This window comes from Teleopsis dalmanni, chromosome 1 (assembly GCF_002237135.1).
Source record: "Teleopsis dalmanni isolate 2A chromosome 1, ASM223713v2, whole genome shotgun sequence".
Lineage (NCBI taxonomy): Eukaryota > Metazoa > Arthropoda > Insecta > Diptera > Diopsidae > Teleopsis > Teleopsis dalmanni.
The window spans coordinates 94,226,692-94,242,747 of record NC_051846.1 but is presented as its reverse complement, the minus strand read 5'-3'; the positions used below and the strand labels follow the sequence as shown (position 1 = coordinate 94,242,747).

General features: G+C 34.0%; 2 protein-coding genes across 2 annotated transcripts in view; both read right to left on the bottom strand.

Annotated features, from left to right (window-relative positions):
* The window catches only part of LOC119688674, a 67,690-nt gene extending 56,309 nt beyond the window's left edge, over nt 1-11,381 (bottom strand). The window contains exon 1 of the mRNA XM_038103345.1: nt 11,261-11,381. Coding sequence (XP_037959273.1) covers nt 11,261-11,324 — 64 coding nt within the window. The 5' untranslated portion in view covers nt 11,325-11,381. The remainder of the gene's footprint in view (nt 1-11,260) is intronic.
* Nucleotides 11,382-13,810: 2,429 nt separating this feature from the next.
* LOC119688670 lies at nt 13,811-14,284 on the bottom strand. The gene has a single exon (XM_038103341.1). It carries the CDS (start codon nt 14,282-14,284, stop codon nt 13,811-13,813), a length of 474 nt encoding a protein of 157 aa, XP_037959269.1.
* Nucleotides 14,285-16,056: the final 1,772 nt, after the last annotated feature.

Below are 16,056 nucleotides of genomic sequence, written 5' to 3'. Positions count from 1 at the left end.
GAACAGCGTTCACGAACAATTGTTTTTTCAGCAATCAACGTGCGATTACACTGGTCAAAAATCCTTAGTCTTCGAAATGAACGAATCATATTGACATTCAATATCAACACTTGTGATATGCAGGATCATGCTACTATTGATGTGCAGTACAAGAAGACGAATGAACAGTTAGCAGATGTATTTACAAAACCTTTCTAAAACCTTTCTCGCATTTCTAAAAGCGAGAGGGAGTGTTGAAAATATTTGCTTTTAATATTGTGGCAACACTTATTATTGTACATTTACTTATTTTGCTTTTTCAACTTTTTCTATTGTTTGTCTTTCTCTTGCGTTTTTAAACCTCATGGAGTAAACACGTTTTTCTTTTTCCTAAAATCTAAATTAGAGTAATAAAATACTAATATTAAATGAATGCACGTTTTTTTATTTCATAAATCTGAATTACAATAATAAAACTCAACAGAAATATTTTTTTTTAACATCATCCTAATTTGTATTCACGCAGCGACAGAAGATAAGGACAAAACGTCCGAAACGTTCTTTGGGATATTAACGCAAAGGTCGAAAGAAAATAAATCTTAAATGCAACCGTTGAAAAATTCAGCTTTCAATTAACCTCCAACAATGGTCAGAGTAGTTCAATTTGCTGCGGTAGGAAATTTGATAGTATGTAGTACAAGATTCCCATACCACGATAGTCATAAGACAACGTGGCTATCTTCCGGTCAATCAACACAAAGTCAGGTTGATCACTTTGTGATTAATGCAAACCACGTTCGTTCAATTCGTTCAGTGGTTTAAATATCAGCACAGCCCACTACCTTGTCGCAGCCAAGATACAGATGCGGCTTAGTACCGACAACAACGTGGTCAGCGTGTTGACGATCAAGCTTATCGCGATCGAGCTGGGAATGATGCTATAAGATACAACTGGCAGATAGGATGCTAGAAGGCAAATAATTCAGATCTGGTGCCGCAAATGTTCGATTTCGGGAAGGTTAACATTCACACTCAACCCTGATGTAGAAAGACGGATTAAGGGAGGATACGGTGAAGTTAGCTTCCGCCTGACTCAAGCTCTGTCCGGTCACTGGTACAGGTTTCACCTAGTACAGGATCCCTGATATCTGCTTGGCTAGAATTAGAAGAGAACGTAAAACATGTGTTGTTTGCTTGTCCAAGATTTGGACACTTGAGAGCGGAATGAGTAGTGAAGTTAGGCGAACCAGTATCGACCGGTATTTATAATAACAAATGTTCTAAATTGTTGATAACTTATGTACAATTAGGAATAAACTGTAAAAACTATTTTATTTTTTTGAATTGAAATATTGCTATTTTTGTTATAATTTTTGATTTCATCGGATCAAAATTCTTTGGGTTACCTGAGAATTGTTGTAGAAAAATTGGTTTTGTTTTTTTTTATATAAATTTATTTTATTTGATTAAATAAATTTTTATAAGAGTAACTAGCTAACAATAATAATAAGCTAACAAACAATTTTAATCCACAATTATAAAGAATTTAATCAAAAATCACGCAAGTTCATTTATCACGCATTTCGGACAGGTTGTGACCAAAGATAGCAAGGTTTCAGATGCCTAAGGCGACGTGTTGACTCTATTGACGCCAGTTCGTTACCTTCATCATTCGGATGAGAGTACAGTCGCTGCAGGTGCATTCTTGCATTTCGACGTATTTCTTCCACCACCGTAATTATCCCTAGATCACGATGCAGATCAGAGTTCCTTACGTACCATGGTGCATTTGCCACACCCCTTAATATAACGTTTTGGAATTTTTGTATGGTTTCAACATGTGTGCTGTTAGCGCATCCCCAGAGCTGAATACCATATGTCCAAATTGGTTTTAATATTTGTTTGTAAATTAATAGCTTGTTATGAAGTGACAGTTTCGACTTCTTTCCAATAAGCCATTTGATTGATCTGTATTTTATATTCAGTTCATTTCTCTTTTTTTTTACATGTTCATTCCATCTCAGCTTTGCATCCAATGTCATACCGAGGTACTTAGCCGTATTAGAATGTGGAATTTGTATTCCATCAATGTAGAGGGGTATAAATCTGATATTTCGGTTTGTAAAGTTGACGTGAACTGATTTATAGTGGTTAAGTTTTATTTTCCACTTTTCAGCCCAAGCGATAATGTCATTGACAGAAGACTGCAGACGCCTGGCTGCTGTTAGTTCATCATCTCCAATCGCTAGAACAGCTGTATCGTCAGCGAACGTCGCTGAGATCGTTGACAAATCATGTGTGTATATTAAATATAACAAAGGACCAAGTACACTGCCTTGGGGTACCCCAGCGTTGATTTTTTGGAGTTTACTGTAATCGTTTTCATGCTTAACACGGAAGTAACGATTGGACAAATAAGAAGAAATCATATCAAAATACTCCAACGGAAAAATGTCTCTTATTTTTGTTAGTAGACCTGTATGTCAAACTTTGTCGAAAGCCTGCTATACGTCTAAAAATACGGCTGAACATACTTTCTTTTCCTCAAGAGCAGTTTCGATTACGTTTGTGATTCTGTGGACTGTGTGCATTTCAATAAGCTGTTTGTACTGCTCTGTTTTAATTTTGTGCCTTGGCGGGCTGTAGACAGAAGTAATTTGTAATTTATATTGCAGATCAAGCATAATGGTTATCGCCTGAAATTCTTCTTTTGAGATTGTTTTGGATACGAAATACTTAAAAGATTTCCGAATTAAAAATCCACTTCCTCCTCGAGCGCAATTACTGGAATGTACTACGTGATGAAACTCGTAGTTTTTAAATTTTAGGTATGAATGATGTGTGAAATGCGTTTCAGAAGTAAGGCAGACATCTATTTCTCTGGCTGCTAAAACAAGTTCAAGCTCTCTAAAATGTTTGAGTAAACCATTAGAGTTCCAAAGCATTATTTTTGGTAAACTTGACATTATTAATTAAGTTATCTTTTCTTGTTCTAACTGAGTAAGCCTCTTATCTAACAGTTTTCTTGTTGAGTTAATTTTTCTAATATTTGGTTAAGAATTTTATAATTTTCATCAGGCTGGGCGTTGGATCGCATTATTTCAGCGAACGTTGGATTGTTTTTGTTAGTAGGTTTTAAGTTTTTGCTTATTAATTCAGATGGTTTATTATTATGTTGATTTCTGGCTATCACTTTATTTCGTTGGAGATTTTCATTCTTCTCTTGAATTATTTTATTTCTTTGCTTTTGGAGCTCCTTAGCCACTACACAACCTCTGTAATTGGCTGGATGTTCTTCCCCGCAGTTGCAGCATTTAGGTTGTTGCTGATCAGGCTTTTTGCATTCTATTGTCTTATGATTACCGGCACATTTAACACATAGGGCTATTTTGCCACAATAGTTTTGAGTGTGAACATATTCTTGACATGTTTTACATTGTGATATATGTCTCGACCGCTTTATTGTTTCTATTTTAATTACACAATACAATATAGTTTTGATTTCGTGTATTTTCTTAATATCTTCGGACGCATCAAATGTGAGCATAAACATGTCAAGTGGCTCTTTTGAGAAGGGCTTCCACTTATTTACCGCATTTAGAATGTTCAATCTTTTCTGTTGCAGATCAATTACAATCTCTGACGGGTCACATGATTTTGGAAGGTGTTTAGCTATTACTTTTATCGGAGGCAGTTGTTTATTTTCATAAGAATACCAAGCAATTTTTTGCGTAGATAGTGCTTTTGTTATTGATCTGTAGTCGTTAACCTCAGATGTACTGATTTTGTACAAAGTGCTATTTAAAAGTTTAATAGAAAATTCCTCTTTACAGTTGTTTTTAGCAATGAGAAGGAGATCTGAGTACTTCATTCCTTCTGAGACCATAATTAGCGGTAGCCGTGATGATTTTTGGTCTGCTGAGGCATTCTTAGTTGCATAAACTGATGCAATATTTTTGTCCTTGAAAGGAGATATGGAATCAGGAGAGCGATCAGGTTTTCTTTTCTTGGCGGGCCTTTTCTTGAAGATCCACTTCGTTTCTATCACAAGTTCATCTTCATCAGTTTCATATACCATTTGATTGTGCACATTTTCAGACTTTTGGGTAACAGGTAATGGAGAACCAAAGCAACTCATTTTCTTTTTTAAGAATTTCTATCTCATTTCTAATTTGAAGACATAGCTGCTCCATATGGTTTATTTTTTCTATGTATTTAGCTATAGCACTACTTTCGGCTTTCTCTTTAAATTTTAATACTTTTCCTTCACCATAAAGTGGAGGTTGGTGCGGATTCATATTAGATTAAGTTCTTTACGTAATTTCTGTTAGTTGATATATATATTTTTTTTAAGAAAAAGAAAACAACTTACAACTACAACTTTACACGATGTTTTTTTTTTTATTTAATTTAAATTCAATATGTATTCTGTCACATAGTATGGTGACATTTCACAATTTTTTTAATACATACTATTTGAGACTTGATCATTTACAATTAAAGTAGTTCTCCCTGTAGAGAGCTACTCTTTTCTTTTTAATTTAAGATTTTTATAATAAAATTTGATTTTTATAACAAAATTTGATTTCTATAATAAAATTTGAAGCGGCGTTTTCCCTTTCAGTCTCGTAAATATATTTGAGGGGGACATCAAATTCGAAGCAAGGATGTTGGGATGAATTTGTATTCGTTCATGGTATTTTCTAGCTACCTTTTTTACTTCATCTCTTACCGGGATTATCCTAAGGTCTCGATGGATTTGAATGTTAGTTACATACCATGGAGCATTTACTATTTCTCGTAAAGTTTTAGATTGAAATCTTTGAAGAATTTCTATGTTGGATGTTGAGGCTGTTCCCCATAATTGAATGCCATAGGTCCATACTGGTTTTAGCACACTTTTATATAAAATAAGTTTATTCTTTAGAGAAACTAAAGATTTTTTATTCAGTAGCCAAGACATTTTTATGTATTGAATCCCAAGGGATTTCCTTTTGTTAAAAATATTTGTTTTCCATATCAGACGTCTATCTAAGTGCATGCCCAAGTATTTAGCGCTATTTGATTGCGGAATTATTATATTATTAAGTTTAATTTCCGGGCAGGTGTCTTTTCTCGTTGTGAATGTAACATGAGTAGATTTTGTTTCATTTGCTTTCATGCGCCAATACTGCAACCATTTTAATATACGATCAAGACCAACTTGTAGTTTGAAAGAGGCTACAGAGGGATCGTTTGCACTCGCCAGGATAGCTGTATCATCTGCAAATGTGCCGGTTACAATTCCTACCGTCTTCGGTAAATCGTATGTGAAAAGCAGATAAAGGGTTGGACCGAGTACACTACCTTGTGGTACTCCAGCTCTAATAACATGTAGAGAAGACATTTCATTCTCATTATTGACATAAAAGAGTCTTTTCAATAGATACGATTTTATGAACGTATAATAGTTAAGTGGCAGAAGCTTTTTACATTTGTAAAGAAGTCCTTGGTGCCATACTCGATCAAACGCTTGAGATATGTCCAAAAACGCTGCTGAGCAGTATTCTTTTCGCTCGAAAGTGGTCTGTATTTTCTCAACAATTCTATGAATTTGCTCAATGGTTGAGTGTTTTCTTCTGAATCCAAACTGGTGGTTTGGAATTATTCGTTTCGACTCAATTACCGGCATAAGACGTTTTATAAATAATATCTCAAGAACTTTTGAAAGAATGGGAAGGAGACTTACTGGACGATAGGATTTTACATCTTCAGCTGGTTTCCCTGGTTTTAGTATCATCTTTATTTCGGCAACTTTCCATTGATCTGGGATGAAACTTTTTAACAAGGATGCATTAAAAAGATGAGTAATAAATAATAAAGCAACATCTGGAAGTTTTTTAAGAATTTCAGCAGTTATGAGGTCATAACCAGGTGCCTTTTGATTTTTAAGAGATTTAATTGTAGAAATTATTTCTCGTTTTTTAAATTTCCTAATTGGTAACTCCATTTGGTGAGTTTCTTCTAAAAATTTGGAAACATTGACATCTATTTCTGAATCGCCAGTCATATCATGTGAAATAAAAACGTTTTTTAGATGGCTTGCGAAAAGTTGAGTTTTTTCAGACGGTTTTTTTGCCCAAGTATTATCTGTCTTTTTAAGTGGGGGTCGATAATCTATTGTATTATTTACTTTTTTATTTACTTTCCATAGAGAATAGTGGGTATAATAGAGGATAGAATAGAGGATAGTGGATAGAATAGAGGCTATGTAAGAACTGCTGCGTATTTTGTTCCGTCTGTCGTTTCAGCAGAGTCTTTAGATCTTTAATAATTTTGTTAAGTTTCCTCTTGTCTTCAGGAAATCTGGTACGATGCCATATTTTTCTAGCATTTCGTTTATCCTTTAGTTTTTTTGTGATCTCCCCAGTATACATTACTAGATTCTTCCTATAGACTTTTGGAGGAGGAGTAGCTTCCCATGCTGCTTCCTGAATAGATCTGGTTAGGTATTCAGTCGCTTCTATTATTTCTCCTTCGCTTTTTAGTGGCATTTTGACGTTTAGAGACGATGACAATATTGTGTCAAATATTGTCCAATTGATTTGCTTAATGTGTAATTGACATTTTTGGATCTTGTTTCTAAGGTCTTTATCTATTATGACAATCACTGGTGAATGGTCCGATGATAACTCTAAGCTGGTCTTACACTGCACATGTTCATAAAGAAAGCCTTTGGTAGCACAGAAATCAATTAGATCAGAAATTTTTGCTGTATCTGATGGCCATTATGTGGGCTGTTCAGTGGAAAAAGCTTTAAGTTTCAAGAGTCTCACTGCTTTCTATAATTCACGTCCCTTCGTTGTGGTTATTCGGGATGCCCAGAATATATTTTTCGCATTGAAGCCATCGCCAGTTATAAATTGATTCCGTAATGTTTTAAAAAATTTTATGTAGATTTCTCCCTTCACATTATGTTGGTAGGGACGATTTGAGACCTAAGAAACTTTGTACTAAATACGTTAAAGATGTTGTGGTTCCGAGTAGACGTTGTTGCTTCCTCTTTAACCAAACAATATACACCTGGTTGAGGATGTTGAGGTGATGGTGATGATGATATAGTCCTCCCAGAAAATTCGTAAAAATAATACACTTTTCTTTAGTTATACAATGACACAATTACTTTATTTATTTCCAATATATATCAGCGCTACTACGCTTCACTTTACACTTTTTACACTATTTAATACTTGGTCAAGCGCTACTGCGCTTAACCTCTTCACATTTCCATGACGCCAGTTCCAATTTTGAACTCGTCTTATATACCTAAACTTGATGCAAAAATCCAATATATGACCTAGTTACTTTATTGGGTTTTTCCCATAGTTGTATAATTTATTTTGCTAAATTCGCAAAGTTTTATTATTACAAGAATGCTCCACATATTTTTTTCAATTCTTCCGTATTTAATATTTTCAAAGTCACTTACATCATGACACCAATTACTAACCAAATACCAAAAATCAGCATTTCTTATCGTCGAACTGACGGTCTGATGCTTTGGTTCTAGTCAATAACTGCCCAGATGCAAACAACCTTGCCTATTTTTAGGAAAATATACGATCAACTAAGATCGTACACAAATAAAAATATTACACGTATTTCACAGAGAAATTGCAAAACATAAAGTTAAATGGATTAATTATTTAACTCATAACAAAGAGCACTTTCCTAATTCTTTCTTTTGGCCCATCATTATTTTCTGAATTGATTGAATGTAACCCATCAATGTATAAATAATTCTTTTCGCTTCGTATTGTTTCGCCTTTAGTGCCAAAGGGATCATCATTTCCAATGTTGTCACACAATGAAGTAGGTAATCCGGTGTCCACATCGCCAAAATCATTGAGAGAATCGAGATATGACTGCAATTCGTTGATAAGACTTGAGCTTTCTTGATCGCCTCTTCCGCATTCACTTTTATTTTCTTCAAAGATTTTGTTTCTTTTTCTTCCCGTTTCCTCTTCTTCGTCTCCTTCATTATAGTTGTTTTCACTTCTTGTGTGTTCGGAAGAACTTGTGTCTACGTCAGAAAAGGTTGTCCACAAGTGATCTCTTCCACGTTTTCGCTTCCTGTATGATTCGGAGTTGCATCGTCCAAAATCAATCGTTCTCTTAACAATGTTTTTTTCGACATGTTCCGGTGAATATGTATAACTGCAAATACTTGATGTTGTAGAATTACTATCGTCTTCTTCACAATTAAATGACATTTAACAATTCTATAAAATTTTTACAACTTTTATACTAAAATTTTACGTAAATTTTTCTTTACATTATTATTGTAAATAAATAATTAATATTAATTTAATACTTGAAATCTAAAAATCAACACTTACGATTTGAATTTGCGTTGGTAAAGATAATAACACATTTGACGACGACGACGACGACGACTGGTTTGTGATTGGCTGACGCTAGCAGCGCGTTTGATTTACTAGTCATGGCTTAGCTACATTATGGCCTACGGCCGATAGCTGCCGACGTAAATCAAACTGCGCTGCTAGCGTCAGCCAATCACAAACCAGTAGGCTATATATGGCAGATATAAGAATTGGTCCGACTGAGTCCTCGATCATAACATTTGTGGCTTGAGTTTCATCAGAGCTGTAGTGAGTACATTCATAATGTTTAAGTGTTCTTTTTATTAATATTCCTTGAGCTTTTCCGTCCGGATGCGGAGACTGATAGAAACAATAGGATGGAATTTTAAAAAAACTTTGTTTTGTGAAATGAGTTTCTGAAACTAATAATACATCTACGTTATTTTTTGATAGAAATAATCTCAGTTCATAGGAATGTTTTGACAACCCACTGGCATTCCATAAGACGAGCTTTATGGGCATACGGTTTGTTTAGAAACAAGACTTACTAAAAGATTTGTCATGGTAGTTATTTGATTAATTACTTCCCGCATTAGTTTCATCATTTCTTTCATTTCACTCACCAATGCATCGCTGTGAAGATTATTTTTATTGGAAGAAATTTGATTTATTTGGTTGGCAGCAACTTGAGCGTAAGTTTGCTGAGAGTTTTTATTTGGAGTAGTTTGATCTGGTTGAGCGCGTGCAGGTTGAGCGAAAGTTTGCTGTTTTTCGTGTTGTTCTTGATGCTGATTAGTTGAGGATACAAATTCAGCATCAGGTTTTAGAAATTTTTTTCTAAGTGGTAGGAAAGTAGACGCTTGCAGTTTTTTATATACTAAGCAGCCCTTGGTTACCTTCACAAAGAACACATTTAACATCATTTGTTCTGGATTTTCTTTCGCAGTCAGCCGATGCGTGATTACCAGCACACTTAATGCATTTGGGTTGTCTTCTACATCCTGACTTGGTGTGGCCATAGTGTTGGCATCTTGAGCATTGAGGTAGCTCACGTTTAAAATGGGGTGGCTCAAAGGTAACTCGACTGTGGAGTAAGCTTTTAATGTTGTAGCTATCTTTGTTATTTGGTTTTTGCTCTATTTGTACAACGAACATTGGAAGGGATCTTTTTGTTTGGCGATGTTTCATATTCCATATATTTGTAGTAGCATGTCCAAATTCTTATAGAGCTGTTTTTATATCCCCAATATCGACGGAGGGATGCATATTTCTTAATATGACCTTAAAGCTCCTTTCATTTTTAGGTTTGTATGTTCCGTGTTCTTACTTTCTAGCAGTTTAACGATTTTTGTATAAATTTCCGGTGCACCTGGCTGTATACGAACCCGAGTAGATGAAATCACTCTCATTTCATATTTATTATTTGCAATTTCGTTAAGCAGATTTAAAAGTGGGCGAACGTCCTCAACTTTATCTACAAAAATTGGTGGTGATTTAAGGGGTTTTTCCTCTTGTTTAGCTGGTTGGTCTTCTTTTTCTTCCACTACCAGTCCATCAAATCTATTCGAATTACTAAGCCAGTAGTTCAATTTTGGTTCTTTTGGTTTTTTCATTTTTTCAGGACTGTCTCTAAGTCTTTTACTACCTTTAACTTCGTTCCATTTTTCTTTTCTGCACGGAAAATCAATTTTAGCGTTTTAGGATTTCGCTCATTGATCCTGATCGTTCTCGTTGAGAAACCTTTAGTAAACTCCCAATGCCTTTGTTTTGTTTATTCATTTTTTCTAAACTTTGATCTCGTTTAGTTCCATCTGCTGGTGAATTTTTACTTTTTAATTGGTGTGTACCACCTTCTTTTACCGGAGGTGGTGTTCTATTTATCGGCATGAAATGTTATTATTAAATTTGTGCAGTCGTTTTATATAAAAAATATATAAAAAAAAAAAAAAATATATATAAAAGAATACAAAAAGAAAAAACAAATTAAAAAGATTTTATTAAAAAATTACACAATTACACGATAAGCGAATTGCAATTGGTATAATTTTTGAGTCAATTTACAACACTTTTTTTTCTTTATTTATTTGAAGCTTTCAAGCTTTATATGCTGTCTCTATCAGCTGTTTTAGATGTGTGTGTGGTAAAATATTAAAAACAAATTCAAAACAAAAATAATTTTGCAAAGTTAAACCCTTTTTTTGATAAAAAAAACAAATGTTTTAAATTCAATAAAAGTTTCACTTATCTTTTAAAATCATGCACAATTTTATTAGCTTTTTATTTAGAGTCACTGTCTCAATTTATTTAATTAAATTTGTGATCACTGTGTTCCATTTTTTAATAAAAAAACATTAAACGTTGCGGAGCGATTTATTTTGCGCGCACTATTTTAAGCTTGCATCATGCATTTCATCACGCATTTACACGATGTGAAGCCAAAAATTGTGCACCAGCTTAGTAGTTTTGCAACACTATGTTGTTTATATCAGCTGGTTGTGTATGTGTAATAAAATAAAATAAAATATGGTAAACAAATATCATACGAATATGTAATTTTTTTGTTTTATGTTTTTGATTTTCCGTTCGGAATATTAAAAAAAATCTAATCAATTAATAAAATAACACCGCGGGCGCGATATTTCGGCACTTTCGGCAAGTTCTTTAACTAATTATGATATTATATTATATTTTTTAATACTTTCGCATTTAATGTCGTCTCTTAACAGGTTTCACTTCAAAAAAACACGGAGCGCACCACGAACGCGACTTACTTTTTCAAAACGCAAAAAAGTTTTTTTTTTGAAAAATTAATTCATATATGGTAAACAACAATATTAAACTCTTAAATTTAGGCAACTAATTGACATTTGCTTTTTTAATATTTTAGTACACTTAATACTACTTTATTATTTACTTACATTTGTGAAATTGTAGCAACATGAGTAAAAAAATTTCTATGGCGCCATTGCTCGAAGACCTCATTATTTTATAATAAAAATATTTTCTTATATGCTCCCATAAATATTTATATATATTGATTTTATTTTTATTTAACAGCAATCTGAAAAAAATAAAAAGGTGAAATTAATAGGAGAAGTGAAGAGTATTCAGGAACTCTAACAAGATATAATTAAGTATTATTACCCTGTCGAAAATTTGTACTAAAAGCGCGAGTAATAGTTTTTTCTTTGAAATATAGCTCTCAACATAAATTTTTAAGTATAATGGTATCTATTCCTTTTTATCCGTTTTTTTATTTATTTAATTCTTTCGTAAAATTGCAGTCATGTTTATAGCAATGCACAAAAGCAAAAGTTCTATTTCAAACAAAAAACTCAAATAATTGATTTTATACAAATGGTGAATTGAGTAGTCCTTTATGCGTGAGTTAAGTACATATAAGGTGGATTGATAATTACATGAATTCACAACAGGTAGCAACACCGGAACAAAATTAATTATATTTTGTATATCTGACAAGTTTTAAATAACTTCATCATATGTTTGATAACTAACCATATGTTTGGTTAGCTTTTTGCAAGTAATTTGGTGATTTTTTATAGAATGGAAAAAATTGAATGTCTTTCAATAATAAAATTCTTTCATTTGAAAGGAATCAACAATAATGCAATCAAATTAGAAATCGATTCAGTTTACGGCAACTGTCCAATTTGGACATAATAACGACATCGTAATAATAATAATCATATCACTAATCATCTGTTTAAATTTATTTCATTTTATTTCTTATTTTATTTTGTTGTCAAAGCGTATTCTTATTCTCATAATGTGAATGACTTGATGTCTTAACGGTGGGTTAAGATATCAACATTTATCAAAAAGTATCGATTCAGATTCAATAACAAACGAGTTATTGAACAGCAACCTTGCATCATGTTAACAACAATAAACTAAAATAGTCGAGCATTGCCTGGATCTCACTTGCATTTACTCTCTTTTTTCTTGCATCCAGTTCCTCTAATCACATGCATGCACCTGTAGTTATTTAGTTAGTTGTGGTGAAGGGAGAAACGAGTTCTCCTCAATTAGCTAAAAAAAAGCCGTATTGAATCCACAGAACCTCGTAATAGTGGGTAGTAGAGAGAAGATCAAACTGAGGCATTTATAAAGGCACGAATCTGGCAAATGCTAATGCTAGCGATATCGCCGAGTGTGTTGAAGAAGGGAGTTCCCAGAAATTTAAGCCTAGTTGTGGTCAAACCTAGATATATACATATCAAATGCTTTGGTGTCCTTTCTTCGAGAGCTAATAGACACGCATTACAAGAGATACCACAGTCTAGCTCCATGCGGTTCCATGGTCCAGTGCCCTGTAAAGACAGACATTCACCTAGATACCTCTGATTTGCAACCATTCAGTAGAAATCTTTTGGAGTAGAAATCTGAAAATGCACACAATTGGCATATTTATTCTCAATATTGAAAGTACTTTAGCATTGGCAACTGCATATTTTATAAAAAAAATTAAAAAATCTTTGACTGCATGGACTCGTATACATTATATTGCAATAATTCATAAGACACCAAATGAAGTGTTTCGAATTAATACTGCAAAATCCTTTATAGTTTCCTTTATCAAAACAACTTGAAAACACATTTTCGATTTTCTGAAAATGAGGTGGTTATAACAAGTACCCATTCGATGATAACGAAACAAACTGCACATCAGACAACAAGAAGATATTTTCATTGAAAAATCTGTGTTCCCTTACAACGTAAAGATTTGGAAAGACAGTTGCTATCGATCCAAAATTTTTTTGGTTACAAGTTTTTCTAAAATTAAAATGTGTATCACGTAATTTTGAAATGAAGAAAATAGAGGCGATTTACTGAGTCTCTTATTTAGAATTGAACGTTACACTTTGAATTTAGTTTTTAAACTGTTTATTTATTTACATCGTGAGAATTTGCTAAATTAGCACTTTAAACACCAGCCTAATATTACCGTCAAACGGACGTTAGGGCTCATGTTGCATAAAATGCAATAAACTTATTATACTTATCAGCACGTTTATTTACTCATATAGTATATGCTTATGCACACCAAAGCGGTTCTTATAATACCAATAGAACGGATTATTTTTTAATACTATATATTTTCCCTAACTCGGATTATGTAAAGTAGACATAAGGTGGTGTGGAAATATGTATACACATAACCAATTACATAAAAATTAAAAATCTATTTTATCTAATATATAATATATAAAAATCTTGTGTCACGGTGTTGGTGGTTAAACTCCTCCGAAACGGCTAGACTAATTGTTTTTTTCCTAAATAAAAATATTCTTAGCTTTTCACAAATTTTTCTGCCTGGCCAACTCATCTCATTTTCAATATTTTATTTGTTCATGTTTGCATGGCCAACTCATATTATTTTCAATATTAAATGAAGAATATGCAACCACCACATCACTCCCCTGGCAGTGACTGAGTAAGGCGCGATGTCACGTTAAGTCAAATTTAACGTATCTTCTTGGAATGCGCACTAATCGTCCCCTTCGTGTTACATTATTGGGTTTGGTATCCATTCGATTACCCGTCATAGTTTCTCTACGTGATAGGTTTACGTCTTCATAGTCGCTTGATAAAAATGCTGCCTTTACTCGGTCAACACTCACCCACACCGGTTTGCCTTTGATTAGTATATCATACGTCCTGTCTGAACGCCTCACAACCTTAAATGACTCGTCATACGGTGTTTTTAATGATGGACTACCATCCCTCAAAAAAACATAAGAAGCATGTTGCAGTTCCTTCTGTAAAAATACCTTTTCTTTTGAGTGGTGTGATGTGGGAACTGGACGTATCTGGGACATCATCTGTCTCATATTTTCCACGAATTCATGTTCTGGAATTTTGTCATTATTACCTTGCTCCAGAAAATCGCTCGGCAACCGCGGAATTGTCCCATATACCATTTCTGGTAGAGTGCTTTGAGGTCTTCTTTAAAGATATTTTGAAACGCTAACACAATCAAAGGTATTGCGGTTTTCAGAGTCCGGTGAAATCGTTCAATCAAACCATTTGCTTGAAGATGACGTGGACTAGTTCGGATATGTTTGGCATCAATGAGTTTGGCCAGTTCATTGAACAGTGCTGATTCAAACTGTCTTCCTTGATCTGTTATAATCTGCCTCGAAACGCCAAAGTGCATGATCCAACCATTGATGAGCGCTGTGGCCACCGTGCTGGCATGTATATCCTCGACAGGGACTACCGCTGGCCATCTGGTAAACTGATCGATGCATGTAAGGCAATATCGGTAACCGTTTGTCATACGAAACGCTCTGCTATTTGCTTAATAGTAGTTCGCCGAACAGCATGTGCCAAACTATATATTGAATTGAAGAGGCGTTGTCTGAACTGTTCAGTTACAAAAGGACGCACACGATTTGATGATACATCGCATGCAATTTCCTTAGATGAATTTGGAATGACTATCCATTTCCATTGAAGTGCAGATTTATTCGTATTAGACAGAAAACCATTCGTTTCAATGTCGGTTTTCTGACTTGCTGCTAATTGGTCAAGGTCAACTAGATCTTCTTCGCTGACAGCTTCGATACGTGACAGAAAATCGGCTATCAGATTATTATTGCCAGCTATATGCAAAATGTCGGTTATGAATTGACCGATGTAATCTAAATGTCTCAGCTGGCATGACGATGCCTTTTCCGGTTTCTGTCGAAATGCATACGTTATCGGCTTATGATCGGTGAAAATAGTCCAACGTCTACCTTCAATCGCATGTTTAAAATATGCAACCGATTGATAAATCGCGAGCAACTCACGGTCGTACGTGCTGTACTTGACTTTGGTGCTCATCAACCGCTTTGAGTAAAATCCCAAATTCTCGAATTGTCCGTTGTTGATTTGATTTAATGTAGCGCCAACCACTACGTTACTGGCATCCACGTGAAGAACGAAGTTTGCGTCTGGGATTAAGTGAACGATTGTTGTTGCATTAATTAAGGCTTCTTTGTATTCCGCAAATGCGTTACCTGCATTCGCGGTCCATTCAATAACAGTTTTGTCCTGTTTTTTGTTACCTGTAACGAAACTTTGGGTGACGTTCAAAAATTTTTAGTTTTTGCCGGGGTATCCTCAGCCGTCGTCCAGTGTCGAGACAATTTATTTATAGTTTCGCTGAGACGTTGTTTTAGAAGAAAAAAAAACGTTGTTTTATATATATAAATTATATATATCTTTATTTATTCCATAAAAACTTATGATCTAACAAAGTTTAATTAACCAAATTCCAAATAAATTATTTAGCCTATAATAAGTGATTATTCCTTGAAAAAAACATTCCTTTTGCTTTTTTTAATAATAATCAAAAAAAATATATGTTGACACCAGAATTTCCTTTCTCAATATATTACTTGTTAAAAGATTTTTGGCAACCACAGTGTGACTTCCTGAGCCCCTCCTCTGTTAAAAAAAAAAGCGTTTACTCCGTGCTGTGAAATAAAACTATTTGAGCCAATGAGCCAGGTTAAAAAATATAGTACTCATAAGACGAGGAATAAAATTTCAAACTACGTTTGACTCAAAGAGCCAGGTTTTTGGCACAATGTGCCAGATGACCAATAGGCCAGTGTACTCGTTTTGGAAAAGTAAAATTTCAAGTATTTGGTAAAATTTACCAGAAGGCTCAATGAGCCAGAGCACTTGTTCTTTTACTTGTCGA